The sequence below is a fragment of the Muscardinus avellanarius genome, assembly GCF_963383645.1.
Source record: "Muscardinus avellanarius genome assembly, chromosome: 5".
Classification (NCBI taxonomy): domain Eukaryota; kingdom Metazoa; phylum Chordata; class Mammalia; order Rodentia; family Gliridae; genus Muscardinus; species Muscardinus avellanarius.
This window is the reverse complement of record NC_137790.1, coordinates 72,651,515-72,666,891: the sequence shown is the minus strand read 5'-3', so window position 1 is coordinate 72,666,891 and position 15,377 is coordinate 72,651,515. Positions and strand designations below refer to the sequence as shown.

General features: G+C 50.0%; 1 protein-coding gene across 1 annotated transcript in view; it reads right to left on the bottom strand.

The window, feature by feature from the left end:
* PDIA5 (protein disulfide isomerase family A member 5) overlaps positions 1–15,377 on the bottom strand; it is a gene marked incomplete at both ends in the record, with an annotated part of 90,530 nt that overhangs the window by 54,628 nt on the left and 20,525 nt on the right. Inside the window, 2 exons of the mRNA XM_080696726.1 lie at positions 8,903–8,990; positions 11,193–11,316. Of these exons, the coding sequence (XP_080552852.1) occupies positions 8,903–8,990; positions 11,193–11,316 (212 nt within the window). The remainder of the gene's footprint in view (positions 1–8,902; positions 8,991–11,192; positions 11,317–15,377) is intronic.

The following is a 15,377-nucleotide window of genomic DNA, read 5'->3' as shown; positions in this document are numbered from 1 at the left end:
TGATGCATGACCTCATCTGATCTTGGTCCCTCCTGTTAGGCCAATGGACCTCCAAGTATGGTCTCTGGACCAGAATCATCCAGGGACCCATCAGAAATGCAGAATTGCTGGGCGTGGTGGTGCACGCTTGTAATCCCAACATTCGGGAGGTGGAGACCAGAGGATTATGGTTCATAGACAGCCTCAGCTACTTAGAGAGGCCCTTTGCAACTCAGTGAGACCCTGTTTCAAAATAAAAAGACTAAAAACTAGGGCTGGGGATGTACCTTGGAGGTACAATGCCCCTGGGTTCCATCCCCGGTACCACAAGAAAGGAAGGAAGGGAGGGAGGGAGGAAGGAAGGAAGAAAGGAACCTCAGCACCACCAGGAATCTACTAAATAAGAACTCTCAAGGGTACTTGAGCAACTGGGCTTCAACAAGCCTTGCAGGAGATTCTGATGGCACTGTTCAAGTTTTGTAACCACCATGTAGGACCACAGTCCTGTGCTAGCTCTTTCAGCCCCTCAGAAGCCTTCCCCACACTCACCATCCTCTGCACTCGGCCAAAGGTAGCCCATGAACCCGAACATGTCTTCAAATCTGAATGGACTCATGAGGGTCTCCAGCCCTCTGACACCCACTGGACACCACTGACCAGGGGAACTCTGTTCTGCCTGGCACACCAGCCACCTGCAGGAAATCCCCTCCTCTCCCACCTGTTTACATACCACACCTCCTTCTATAGCCATCAGCTTCACACAGCTGTGCACGAGCCCCAAAACAGATGGAGTCATTAAACTGCTCAGCTCAATTCCAAAGGCAATACTCATCAATGGACAAGCAAAACTGTAAGAAGTCAGTTTAAGTATAAAGATGCAATTTGCAAGTCAAGAAACATCTCAATGGAGGAAGCATGTACGGGTCCTGGGGAGGTAAGCCCACCCCACAGGCCCAGGGGCTTCCCTGCCCACTTGTCCCAGCTTTCAGGCCACCGCTATGGCCACTACAGCTCCCAACTGCAGACCTACAAACAATGAGAAATCGAGAAATGATGAGTACAAAAAGGGAAGGGAAGGGAAGGAAAACTAATGCTGTCCTTCCCTGCAGTGGCGAGGGAAGACAGCACAGAGAGAGGCATATGCTTATGCTAGGTAAGGCAGCCAGAGGGGGCCTCGGCACTCTGCAGAAGGCAGCCCACAGCCTCTGGTTGCTGGAAACTTTTTTACCCTAATGCTCTCTGGGGATACCACGCACACCTCTTCCAACATTTTGCTTGTGTTTTCCATCCTTCAGATGGAAAGTCTCTGTTACTGGTCAGATGCCCTATAAGAAAGAGATGGTGCATTAGAGCTTTACAGACAAAATCTTATTTGGGCCCCACCCCATCGATTCTGAAATAAAGGTATGAGAGGACCAGGGAGTGAGCATGGTTTACACTTCCGCAGTTAAGTCTGATGACCAGCCAGGAGCGAGGTTTCTCTTCTTTTTTTCCCCAAGTAGCTGAGACCATGTGTGCATGCCACCGCACCTGGCTTGGGATCACACTGTCTTCCTACAGTGGGCTGTTCACCCCCTCAGCTTCCAACATTTTGCTTGGGGGTTTCCATCCCTCAGATGGAGGGAGGTTGAAGCCCCTGTGAGGCAACAAGTTTGCTGGAGAACAGCTGCAAACAAGGTGTCCTTTCCCCACCTGTGTTAACTCCCAGGGAGAGAGGGCTTCGTTCAGGTGTTTGCAACCATTCACTTGGGCTTCCTGTCAGGCCTGGCTCTGCTGTGCTCAGTTTCTGTGACCACACACCATCCTTGCAACTCCAACAACAGTGGCTGGGCCAAGCACCCAAGCCAGCCCGGCAGGCGGCAGGAGAAGCAGCAGGGACTTGTAACCTCCACAAGGCAGAGGAAGGAATGACAGAGCTCAGGACATTCCAACCCCAAGCCCTGCCTGTTCTGCCAGAACTGACACCACAGAAAAGTCCCACTGCTGCAGCTTTAGGTGCCCGTGGGCCCACGACATGCTCAGGAGCAAGGCTTCAAATTAACCATGGTGGCTGGTGGAGCCAGAGGCAGAGGTGCCCTGGTCTGTTCTGGTCTCAGCCAGTAGCCTTCACTCTGATTAGTTCATCAGGATTCTTCATGGCAGAAATGTTTGCTCCCTGAAGGCAAGGGGTGGGGGTCGGTTCTGTTCATACCTATCTCCCCAGGGGCAGAAAAGCAGCTGGTACATAGCAGGCACTCTAAATGGCTGATTGACAGGTAGATGAACAGAACACGTGGTGCTGTGTAGAGCTGCTGGGGTGAGGCCCCACACTTCCTGCTTTCTGGGCTCCGCTGCTCGGCTCCAGGAATCCTGCCAGGTGACAATTCCTGATGGGGTCCCCTCAGCTCTGCTCTCCCCCAACAATTCTGTCTCTTAGAGTGTCTAAGTGTGCACGTGAACATGTACTAATTGTGCAGTGCAGACAATAAAAGTCCTAAGGGGCCAAAAAGGGGAGAGAATTACCCAAGCTCAGAGACTTAAAAGAATCTGGGTTGATAGATTAAGTACAATTAATTGATCGACTCCCTCTCTCCTTCTCCCTCCCTTCCCTAGCTCATGGCTGAGGCTTGAGGGGAAAAAAGACAAAGGCAGTGAGCAGGGAAATGAGATACTTTGCCCCAGTCAGAGTGCCAAGGTCCACTATGCAACCTCAGGCCCCCTGTGGGCCCAAGTCACACTGCATCTGGCCTGCAAAAATCAGCCACCAGTGTGCCTGCTCCCTCACCTACTGTCCAGGGAGGGAGGCATCAAGGCCACCCCGTGCTACAATCTGTCCCTCCCCACCCAGCTTGGCTCTCTTCTACAGAGAGTGAGGAGGGAAAGTTCACAGAAGCCTGTGTACGTTCCCCAACACACACACACACACACACACACACACACACACACACACTCTCTCTCTCTCTCTCTCTCTCTCTCTCTCTCTCTCTCTCTCTCTCTTTCCCCCCCACCCCCCCATGGAGTTGGCATGGGAGTCACAGTGGGTAGCTGGCTGCCAGTCTAGAGTGGCTGCTACAAGCAGGTGGCGCTGTGTTGAGTAGATCTTCAAATGCAGTAATAATCATCCCGAGGCTGGGAGTCAGACTCGGGGCTGACACGTTGGCGGTGAGAGCAAGAAAAGGGGAACAAGGTGCTGGAGGCTAAGGAGAAGAGGCTAGGTTTCCGCTAAGTAACAGCCTAAGTACTGCTCCTGCCTTGGAGGATGGCTAGACAGCAGCCAGGATGCCAGCCTCCAAATCTGGCTCTGCCACCTCTGACGAGGCCCTTTGTATCCTGAGTTGCAAAATGCAGGAGTTGTCTACATAATTCTGATCCCTCTACAAGGTCAAGGAACACTACAGAATCGGGATAAGCTGCCTTACATTCTGACACATGAGGTAGGAGCTGGAACACATGGAGCCTCAGAAAATCAGATCCCCTGTCACTTCTCCCCAACCTAGCAATGGGATTTCCCCTTCACCACAATCAGCATTGTATGTGCAGAGCGAACTACACTCAGCCTCCTGTGGGGTAAGAAACCAGCAGGCAAGCTCCACTTGGCTGTGAACTCTGTGCCCTTGGCTGCCCCAGCCTCCCTGGGCTCCATTTCCCCATCAGGCAAAGTAGGGTAAACCTCTTCCTCCCATCTGCCCGGCCTGCCACGTGGGCTTCTGAGCCACCGGACCTATGAATGAATCCTCAGGGCTGGGCAGGCATGAAATGCAGGTAGCACCCTCCCTTTGAAGACACAAAGAACACAGGGATGAGTGGTAACCAACTGCCCAGGACCAAGCTGCAGGGAGCGGGACAGAGTATGGCTGGAGGGACTGAGCAAGGGCTAGTTAAAGAGCAGTCCTGAACAGCGGAGCTTTAACCTGGACAGACTTTGGGGCCACCAAGCCTTCTGATGAGGGGACGTTACACCAGGGACCCTCACTGCCTGGCTGTTCTCCTCAGTACCTACTCCAGGAGGTACGTAATATGGCATGAGTGATGTGCTTCAGTTAGGAAGAGGGATGGGAAGGAGACAGTGTGGCTTCTCTGTGGCTGTGCAGTGAGTGCCTCAGGCCAGGGATTCTGGGCTCTGCTCCTCAGTGGGAACATGTCACCCAAGGGCACAGCCATGTGTCAGAAGGAATATGAAAACACAAGATGAACACGACACTTCTGGGAGTCTGTTTTAGCCCATGATAATGATGTTTGCCATATATATATGTGTGTGTATATATATATATATATATATATATATATATATATATATATATATATGCACAAATACTGAATTTAAATGATTTTTAGAAAACAAAAAGACTTCAAAATATGTTACACCTGCCCTGGCAGGGCCTAATCTTACATCTGAGGAGCCACTGCTGCTGCAGGGAAATCAAGCAGACAGGAGGAAGAGAGCACAGAAGAAAGGCAATGTAGTTGGGCAATGACCTGAAGCCCCAGGAAAATAAGCAGCGAGCACCTGGCAGGATGGTCTGGCCCCAGTGAGGTGCTCCAGGATCAGTACACCAGGCGCAGCTCCACGCTGGCTCCAGCTCAAGTCCCCAGACAGCAGCTCCAGTGCATGTACCACATTGGAACATAAAGAGGACCTCCACCTCCCTCACACATAGCCCTCTTGGCAGCACAAGGACCATCAGCCGCCAAGCAAGGCTGGCTGCAGAGGTCTGAGCCAGGAGGGGGAAGGGAGGAATGAGCTGGCAGATCCCTGGCTAGAAGCCACACCCCCACCAACACCTCAGGGCACAAGTGATAGGCCCAGACCAGGGAGAATGAGCAGAGGGGTGTGTATGGCTGCAGGTGTGCAGACAGGGATAGCAAGGAAATAACCAGAAACACTAGCAGAGGAGAAACAGAAATATGCCCTTGGAGGAGAAAGCTGAAAAGAGGCAGAAAAAATGGGAGAGGCAAGGACTCAGTTCCCCTCTGAGAAGAAGCAACAGAAACTCAGTAAGGGGAGAGGAAAAAGGGGTGATGGAAGGCAGCCTCTCAGGGAAAAGGACAGGAGACACTCAGCACAGAGAGAGACACACAAAGAGAAAGACCCCCAAATATGAGGGCACAGGCCTGCCACATCCTTATACATGCGCACGCCGAGACTGGCAGAGCTTCTGGCATTTCCTGAACCAGGCTATTTAAAGATAAGAGCAAACTGGAAGATTCCACTTAACATTTCAGAGAAGAGTAAGCTGAAGCCCAGAGAGAGGGGATGATTTGCCAAAGGCCCCACAGTTATTTGCTATCAGTCTGGACTCAAAGCCAGGCCTCCTGCCCTGCACTCTTTCAAATTCTGCTGTACCCCATACTTAGGGGGCGCAGTAAAACATCCCAAGGGCTACTGCTATCTCCCATGCTAATACCTTCTTCAGGGGTATCTTCCCAGAACCAAGGGATTCTTACCCAATAAAAGTTGCTCAATGAACAACCACACTGTTTCTCCCCAACCAGCTTGCTCCTGAATGATCTTACCCAGACAAAAAAAAAAAAAAAAAAAAAAAAAAAAAACAGCAAAATGGCTGCGTTTAAATTGTGTTTTCTATTTTATAACTTTCATTTATCTGTTCCTTACCACAGACCTGAAAAGAAGGCAGACTATGTGGCATTGTTCCATTTTTCAGATGAGGAAACAGACTCACAGTAACCAAATTACCCAGTCATAGGGCTTATAAGTTATCGAAGCTGGTCCTTGGTATTGTCCCTACAGAAATGAGGAACGCCGGGCGTGGTGGCGCACGCTTATAATCCCAGCGCTTGGGAGGCTGAAACAGGAGGATTGCACAGGTTCAAAGCCAGTCTTAGCTACTGAGTGAGACTGTGTTTCCAAATAAAATATAAAAAAAAAGTCTGGGAGGATAGCCCAGAGGTAGAAAAGCCCCTGGATTTCACCTCAGTACCACCAAAAAAAAAAAAAAAGAAAGAAAGAAAGAATGGAGGAACAATAAAACACCATGTCCCCGAATATCCCCTTTCTGTTCCTCAAAAACTAGCCAAGTTAAGGGAACAAGGGGAGCACCTGGGCGGGAAGGCCACTGGCCCTCTAATGCACGCTGGGAGCCAGGGCAAGCTGGTGTCAGCTGTAGAAAGCTACTTTCCTCACACGCCAGGGCAGTAGCTCCTTGGGATGATGGTCGGACAAGCACACTGAGCAAGCTGATGCTGGCGCTGTCCTGCTTCTGCAGCCCAACATCAAACCCCTCTGAGTGGGGACAGGCACGGAACTGAGGGCACTGTGGAGAGGATACGCTCCACTTGTCCAGATGGACACCACTGGGCAGAACACCCCAGGACAGGAGGCTGCTTGGCAAGGCAGGGAAGGACGGAGATGCTGTGTGTCAGCCTGTCACCGCTGAGCCCAGCCTGTCACACTGATCTCCTGTGAACTTTCCCCGGTAAGTCTTATGTCTTGCCCACTGTCCCCTGGCACTTTCTTTGACCTGCCTGCAACCTACTCCACTGCCCCAGCACAACTGAGCTATGGATGTGACACCTTCACCAGGGTCCTCCTGAATGCAAGGCTGTGCCCGCTACTCACACACCTGCAAAGATGCTGCAACACCACAGCAGCATCTCCTCTCACCTAGAGGCTCTCTGTTCCCCTGATTGCTCATTCCTGACATTCCTGGTCACCCTCACCCCAAGACCTGGCACCTGCCTTCTGGCCACCAACCCTTGCTGGCAGGGTGGGGAGCGGAGCTGGAGAGGATGAGAAGGGAACATCAGCAGGGCCCAGTGGAGGGGAGGCGCTCTCTGGCTGGCCATCTGTTGCTTAAAAGCAGTGGGGCTAAAGACAGCAGCGCTGGCTCTGTGCCACCTCCGCCCTCCTCTGCAGACACCAGCAGAAAGCACTCCTGACAGCACTCCTCCATCCAGGAGAGTCTGGTCACACACTCACAGGCACAGATGGAATGCATGTGGGACAACAGCTGTCCTCACAGGGCCCCAAGGAGTTAATGTGGTGGGTTTCCTTGAGGACTTGCAGAGTGAGTCTAGAAGTCTAGAGCAGGAGCAGGGGAGCCAGCTAATGCCCCTGGGATGTTCTTGTATAATGGTGGTTCCTGAAACATGCCACCCAGGGTGGCCTGCAGGGACTAGAGCCCTAGTGATATCTCTTGGGCTGCTCTGTACAGACTTAGTTGCGCTTAGCCTCTAATTTCCAACTCAGACTCAGATATTCTGGCTTCTAACATAATCTGTGTTGGCGTTATAATCCACTTACTTATCTAAGATATTTTAGAGCTACTTAACATTTTGTTTGTGTTTCCTCTTACAGGGATAAATTCAATAAACTGAGAGGCACCTATGTGGAACAGCCTACCCTTTTGTATAAGGTGCCTCTTTTGAGCTATAGCATGCTCCTCCGTGAGGTTCAGTGTTAACATGTCAAGTTCTCAGGATTTCCTCTTCGGCACTTTTACTAAGTCAACACACCATGACTCTAAACTTCGGTCTAAACTCTAATCTCCCCCTTCCCTCTTCACACACAGACCTGACACCACGCTACTCTGGAAGTCCTGCAGTCCATGGGGAGCACAGCAGGGAGGAGCACAGCAGGACTTCTACTCACAGGCAGCAGGAGGCCAGGCACGAGGTCCGCCCCCGCCCCCCACGTGAACTTCCCCTCCTCTGCGAAACTTCTCTCCACCTTTCCAAGAAACATCAAGTGACTGCCCCTCCACACAGGAGACTCTGTCACAGCATCACCACCTGCAGTTTAAACACTTGCTGGGTCTGCCTCTTCCTCACTCCACTGGACTTCATGAGGACACGATTACTGATCTGTGTATTCTCAAAGCACACAGTAAGAGCTGGTAATGGCTAACAAGTGGGTCTGGGTGGAAAGCTCCTCTGCCCATTCCTGCCACCTATAAGCCTCTTAAGAACACCCTATAATACGGCTCCCTCTGCTTGGCAGAAGTATCATCATCTTCAGATATGGAAATCCCAAAGCGGCCTGTCCCCTCTAATAGATGCTGTCACTTTGCTAGTCACACAGAGCACTGCTGAAAAAATGTGGGAAATGAAGGGACACCTGGAAGACAGGAACACTTTCAGACCAACTACAACCTAGAGTTAACCAGTGGCTAAGATCTCACCAACACCTGAGAACAGCCGGGTAGTGTCAGGGTAAATCTGGAGGTGTGAAGTCAGCACATACACACTCACTCACACTCACACACTACTTGGCTAGGCTTATTCTCCTGGCCTCAGTGAGTGTTCTGTCAATGTATGCATCTCCTTCGACTCTCTCTCATGGTGGCAGAAAAAGCCTGAGGTCTTCACCTTATAAACCAGTAGGCTCTAAAACTCCACTTTAAAAAGTCACTTAGAGCTCAGACTGAATCAGAAGAGGATTACACTGGAGTGGGGCGCATGAGTGGCAGGGTTCGTGTCTCTGGCAAGAGCAGCTACATTAAAGGTTAAAAAGATCTTTCCAGGCTTGCGCCAGTGCAGGAGGATCAGCTGAACCCACCACCTCTGTGCCACGGGCAGCAGAAAGTCTAGTGGGAACAGCCTGGGTGGAGGTGAAGCTTGTGGTTCTTGCTGCAGACCCACTGGGTGACCCTAAAAATCACCTTGCCTCTTTTGAGTATCAAGGATCCCCTCTAGAAACAGGGTGGACCCCCTCAGTCACCCATCTCTTCTGGGAAGACAAAATAAATTGACACATGAAAACACACAGAAAGTGAAAGCTCTGGGAAATGAAAAGAAAAGGGGTAGAGGCTGGAAAGAAAGGGAGGGAGAGCCAAGTCTTCACTTTCCAGGCACAGGGAGGTGGCCCCTGTATCACCTGGATAATCTGTCGCTTACTCAGAGAGTATTAACCAAAGGACAATTCGACTCATCCACTCAAGTCCCCAGCACCTCCCGCCCCAGCCATGTGCCCGTGCCCAGAACGTACCCACAGTCCACCCAGCAGACAGTGCCTTGTCCTTTCATTGCCTGTGCCACTGTGGACAGTAACTTGAGATGACTTTCAGCTGCCTCCTCTGTAAAAGAACAAGGAATTAAACATTTGGGGTGCTAGGATCTGGTGCAGAGCAGAAGGAACACCAGAAAGGAAGGGTCTCTCATTGGTCTGGTGTTTATCCCTGTAGGCCTGGGCAAAGCACCTGGGTACTCTAATGGGATAGCCGGGTCTTAGGAACAAGTCCCTGCAGCCATTGTTTGATACCTGCACCCAGCAGACTTCTGGTCACCTTCCCCCATGTGAACTCACTCAAAAGGTCTGCCAGACCGATGCTGGTGGGAGAGCAATCTGCTGCCTTCTCCCGCCAAAAACCACATGCTCCACCAAAGCCAAGCAGAAATAATGTTTGAATTACGTGCCTCCGCCAATCACCTCTTCCAGCGTGGATAATGGTAGCAGCTTATGAATACAAAGCATGCTGAGCCTTTCACAGATGTGAACAAAAGCATCGTTCAGGACACATGCATGGAGTCGCTCAGGAGGCACTCCCAGGAAACCACCAACTGCCAGAGCAATGGAGGTGGGCAGAGCACTGCCCACTGTGTAGACAGGGCTCTGGGCAGCAAGGAGGGGAGTAAAGGAATGCAATACAGAACATTCCTGCCCCCAGCCCCTTCCCAAACTGCCCAGAAAGGTGAGAAGGGGGTGCTGCCTGGAAGAATGTGAGGGAAGGGAGAAAATTCAGTTTATGTGATGCTCAGAAAATCCACTGGTGGTAAGAAGTCTCGTGCAGCAGGTATGGGCAAGAGCCCAGGGGGCTAAAATGATCACCCAGGCTCTACAGTCAGGGAATGAGACAGAGGTAAGGGGCAAGGAGACCAGGGGAAAGCTCCGCTCTCTGCCTCCAGGCAGGCCCAACAGACCTTACCCTCTCACTTGCTCAGCTACCTTAAATTCCCTGTCTCAGGCCCAGGCCAATCGCAAAGGCCTCAGTCATTGCAGAATTGACCAGTTTTGTCCTTTCCTCCAATAGAGGACACAATAGGCAGAGGTAGGAACTAGCTTTGTGCCACTAGCTGGGAGACCTCAAAAAAGTCAGTCATCCCCTCTCAGCTTCCATGTCCTGTTCATAAACTACCAGACAGTCTGTGCTGCCTCCCTTGTGGCAAAGAAGTAAATGAGACTGTCTCATAAAAGTACCTTATATCCCAGAGAAGGGACTAAGTATGTTCCTTTACTGACAACCAGCCTGGCTCCAGGAGCAGCCCAGGGATAAACCATGTTTACTCAGGGCCTGGAGAGAAACTGTGCTCCCCCCCCACCACCTTAGTTTCCCTCATTCCCGACAGCAGAGACATGCTAGTCATGTTCTGGGCTTTCAACAACAAAAGGGAGTGTGTGTGTGCTAGACCCTCGGAAGGGGAAGGGGAAGAAGAAGGGGAAGGGGAAGGGGTGGCAACTTTAGCAGCCATGTGCCAGGGATGTTTAGGAAACACAGGCTTCAGCAGGAACATGTCTCCATCAGCCACAAGTGACAATGGGTGTCAAGATGAGCTGCTGGGGAAGCTGTGCCCAGAACTGGCCCAGCTGTTGGCTGCCGCTTCTCCAGAGGCACAGGAAACTTGGCATCCTCAGGAGCAGCGAGAAACACTTAACTGCTGGAACAACACCAACAGTCAGCCATTTGCCCTTCCCCAAAGTCCCTGCCAAGAGCCAAGTAAGGCCTCAAGGTCAGAAGAGAGGCAGCATTCTCTTCTGCTGCCCCATTCCAGGAAAGCTGCCTTACCTGGAGCAGAGGGCCTGCTTCAAAGTCAGTCTTCCATATGACCCCAGAGGGGGAACAGACCGGAGCTGGGCAGGGCAGGGCCAGGCTGTCAGCCAGTGAGTGCCACCTCACCTGGGACCAATTCAGCTGGCAACAGGCAGCCCAGGCAGTTCATCAACAGCTCTAGTGACGCATGCAAGCCCTGGCCGGGCTCAACCCTGCCCACGCAGGGAGCCAGAGTGCCCATCCCCACTGCTCACCCTTGTCTCTGTACTTCCAACGGGGCGAAGGGCTCCAGAGCACATTCCCCAAGGAATATTCATGGTAAGTAATTGGAATGACCCTCAGGATGCAAAAGCAGCAGACCTGCTGCCCCTATATACCTCCGCCCCATTCCAAGGAAAGCTGCCACTCAACAGCCTCGCCCCCTCCTGTAGTCTCCCTCTCCCACCTCTGCCTCTGCTCCTTCCCCTCCCTATACCCATAGGCGACCCCAAGGCCAGGAAGGGCACTCACCAGATTTGGAGTAAAACACCAGCACATTGTTCCGGGTCCTGAGCAGTTTTTTCAAGTCCTTGGGGTCGGAGATTCTCTCAATGAGTGAGACTTTTGTGGAGAACAGCCAAGCCGGCAGGACCACCTGTGGATGAAGGAGGCAGAAACCATGAATGCTGCCTCTGGCCTGGCCCAGGACAAACTGGCGACCATGGCTGTGCTGCCTGGAACATATTTTACTTCTAAGGAATGAGGCTAAGCAGCCCTTCTCAGGACACCACCACCACACCTTCCTCTTCGCCTGCATGAATGTCCCAGCCCACTCACAGGCTCCACCTGCCCTTCCCCTCTGTGCACCTCTACCAGGTGGTTAGGACTGCATATGTACACATGCCCACTGTTGTGTCAATCTAGGGCTCCCTGGGAGGACAATGTGTTGTATGCATTACTCAAAATGCCATATATGACACCATCTGAAAACTCCATCCCACCTAGAAGCAGAAAGCAGGACCCACAGGAAACAAGAGCACTCCTTGATGCTTAGGATGGGAACAGATCACGAGAGGTTTTAGCTTTTCTAACTCAGTCAAGTGGCTCAGGCCAGCCAGCAAGAAACAAGGCAATTTCCCCCTAGAGAACCCTGAAAATCCTGGGAACTTCACATAACAGGTGCATCTCTAGGTAATTAAAAAAAAAGGTGAGCTAAAAGCAGCGTGTGGAGGGGAAGAGGGTGGTTTAAAACTTGGAATGGAATAAGGAATAGACACAGTGCGGCCTTCACCCAGCCCACGCAGCTCAGCAAAAGCCCCCAGCCCACCTGGCAGAAGATATGGGGTGTACTAGATGGCAAACAGGTGTGCTGATAAGACAGAGGTCATAGAGGTTCTTTAATAAAAAGTTTTATAACATCAGCAATTGGGAAAATTCTACTGGGAGACACTGGGGCAGAGGGTAAGAGATGGCCCTTACAGAAAACAAGGGTTTTAAAGGAAAAGTCTACAAACTGAACCTTGAGATCACCCATCTCTCCAACCCCCCCCCTCATTATCATCTCCCTACATTTTTCCAAAATGCTGCTTGTCAGTCTTAGGAAGAGATTAGTACTGGGGTGGAACCCAGGGGCTTTTCTACCTTGGGCTACACTCCCAGACCTATTTTATACTTTATTTGGAAACAGGGCCTCACTAAGTTGCTGAAAGCCTCACTAAGTAGCTGAGGCTGGCTTCGAACCTGTGAGATCCTCCTGTCTCAGCCTCCCAAGCGCTGGGATTACAAGTGTGCGCCACCACGCCCGGCTGAGATTTTATGCTTTGTGGAAACTGAAGAGAAAAAGAATCCCTAGAGGAAGTGATTTCAAGAACCTCCAAACACTGAATACCCACTGACCTCTCCACCGTGAAGCCCCCTGGATATCCCAGGTACACCAAACCCCTCTCTGATCATGGACCTGCCAATGCCCATGCTAGGCTCTTCCATACAGACAACCGAGGCTCACCGGGTATGTTCCATCTCAACACAAAAGGCAAAGACTAAAGCAAACCAATGCAAAGACAAACCTTAGAAGAAAAAGAAAACAAAAGAGCCAAAGAAATGACAAACTATAATTATTATTCTCAGAGAAATAAAATGGTATATCTCTTAAAACAGGAATAAAATACAATGAAGAAAGAAAAAGCAGGGAGAACCAGGATAAATCCTTGAAAAGTGAAACTATTACAGAAATAACTGGGGTTGGACACAGCATTGAAAAAAATTTCCTAAAATATAAAATAAGTATTTTCTTTATACCATTATGATGTATGAATACATTGCACCAATAAATAAATAAATAAATAAATAAATATATAAAAAAAGAAATTTAAAAGAGCATAAAATAAGAAAAATGGGAAATTGGGTCCTTTAAGTGCAAGAGCAAATTAAAGGAATTCCAGAAAAATAAGAAAACAAGTAGAAAAACTGTCAAAAAAAATTCAAGGAAAGGTTGCAAAAATGAAGAGTGTGAGTTTCTTGTTCAGAGAGTCCAGCATCTTGAATTTAAAAAGAGACTCTCACCAAGGCACATCAACTAAAAAATTTCAGAATAGATAAAGCGGAGATCCCACAAACTTCAAAAAGCAACCACACACAAAACACCAGAGGTCAGAATTGGCAAGACAGCTCATCAGCACCACAGAAGATAATGAAGCATTTGTTGTCTTCACAGTTTTCAAGGAACATCCTATCAGACTGGAGTTCTATTACAACTAGCCAAACTATTATGAATATAGAGTTACACAGGCAGACTGAAGATAGCAGATGTGCAAACCTGCCAACAATGTACTCTGAGGAAGCCACTGGAACCCAAACAAGTCACTGCAAAATGAGAACAACAGGGTCTCTGAAACAAAGGATCCCACAGAAAAGAAAGGTGAGGAGAACTGTCACTGCAGTAAGGAAATGTCCCAAGTCAACAGTTTGGCAGGCTCGGAGCCCCTAGCCTGGACTGAAACAAAGACAAAGATCACACAGGAACGTGGTCAATAAAAAGGACAACTGGAGAATATTTGATATGCTCTACTATGTTGAAAGGCGTTCAATTTCTGCTAGAAAAAAATTAAGAAGACATAATCTTATCAAAGTTACACAGCTAATAAGTACTTCCAGGATCTGAATACCGTCTCTAATTTGCTCTCCTACCCCATGCCTTTTCAGACCATGGACTCTTTGTGGCCAGAAGTCTTGAGCTGAGTCTGGGCTCTACCACTCAATTCCCAAGAGCCCAATATCACTCAACCTTTTAGAGGCTTAGTGATTCACATCTGACATGGGGTAATAATACCTCCCTCATGGGATTGCTATAAGATAGGATAACTTATTGAAAATGTTTTCTGAATCATGAAGCACTCTAAGTTATTAGTACCATATTACAAATTTCCATCTCAGCAGAGTAGAAAACAGAAAATATGTATTTCTAGTGTTTCTAAATAAAATCTGCCACTGTACTCCAAAGGTTCCTTTCCTCCAGAGTAAAACCATACAGAAGACTCAAGGAATTATTTCTTCTTCTTCTACCCCACTGACCCTACCCAAGCTGTGCAGGATGCCTGAGGACCCACTACCCTTATGTAAGCCGCCTTAAGAGCTCACCCAAAGCTCCTCTGACTTGATTAGTATGTGTTACCCAACTGCTCCCATGACACTAACAAACTTCAGGCTAAAAAGTTTATAGCTCAGTGCACATGGTGATGAGAGAGAGAGAGAGAGAGATGCATCTGTTTGAAAAATACACTGACTCTCACTGCTCTGTTTTTAATCCTTGGATAATCTGACAAGTCAAGAAAAACAACTGCCTAGGCCCAGGACTCTGACCTGCAGATCAGCCCTCCTGAGTCTGGCAGGCACCTACTCTTAGGGAACTGAGATGGAGAAGGGCACAGCTGCCAGGCAGCAGACGTGCAGCTGGCCTGCGGGGGTGCAGCATCTACAGGAAGAGAAGCCACAGGAGCCCGGCTCAGGCACACCCTAGTTTCCCTCCTATAACACCAGTCAATCCCTCGGGTCATCTGACCAAGGGCCATCTGAGATTAAACCAGCCACTTTCCAGCCAGCCACCAAAGCCTCTAACCCAATGTTTACAGTGACAGAGTAGACAGCTTAAGCTCCACAGGAAATACACTGAGCAAATTGACTTTGCTCAAAACCCATTACCGGGCATGAAGCTGGCTGCCCCTGGGCACTCCCTGCAGCCTGCCTGACTTAGAAGTCGCTAAGGAGAAACTGTCTCTTCCTTCCTCTCCACCTCCCCAAGACTGAGAGCTCTGGAGGGCTGGGTGGCCAGCAAGCCCTCAGGAAATATTTGTCCAGCTTAATAAACATGACAAATCACACCTTACCACACTCCTGACCTGTAGAGGTCAGTTGCCAAAAGCACATTACAAAGTGAGTGCTGTCAGCTCTCAGCAGGGACCACAGAGCCCTGAGACACAGCACAGTGATGGTCTGGGCACCGGGAGAGCAAGTGGGGCTGGGTGGGGGTCCACCTGAGCTGGTCGGCAGCAGAGTGCAGGGATGGACCTGGGACTTTACAGGCTTATCTGCTGGTGACCTCAGACTGGGCACCAGCCGGGAGGTGGGGGTGGAGGGAATAGCCAGTGGCTAGAAAGCTGAAGGGTCGATCCAAATGCCACAGAGGGAAAAGCAACAGACTCAAAGACTCAAATAGGTAAG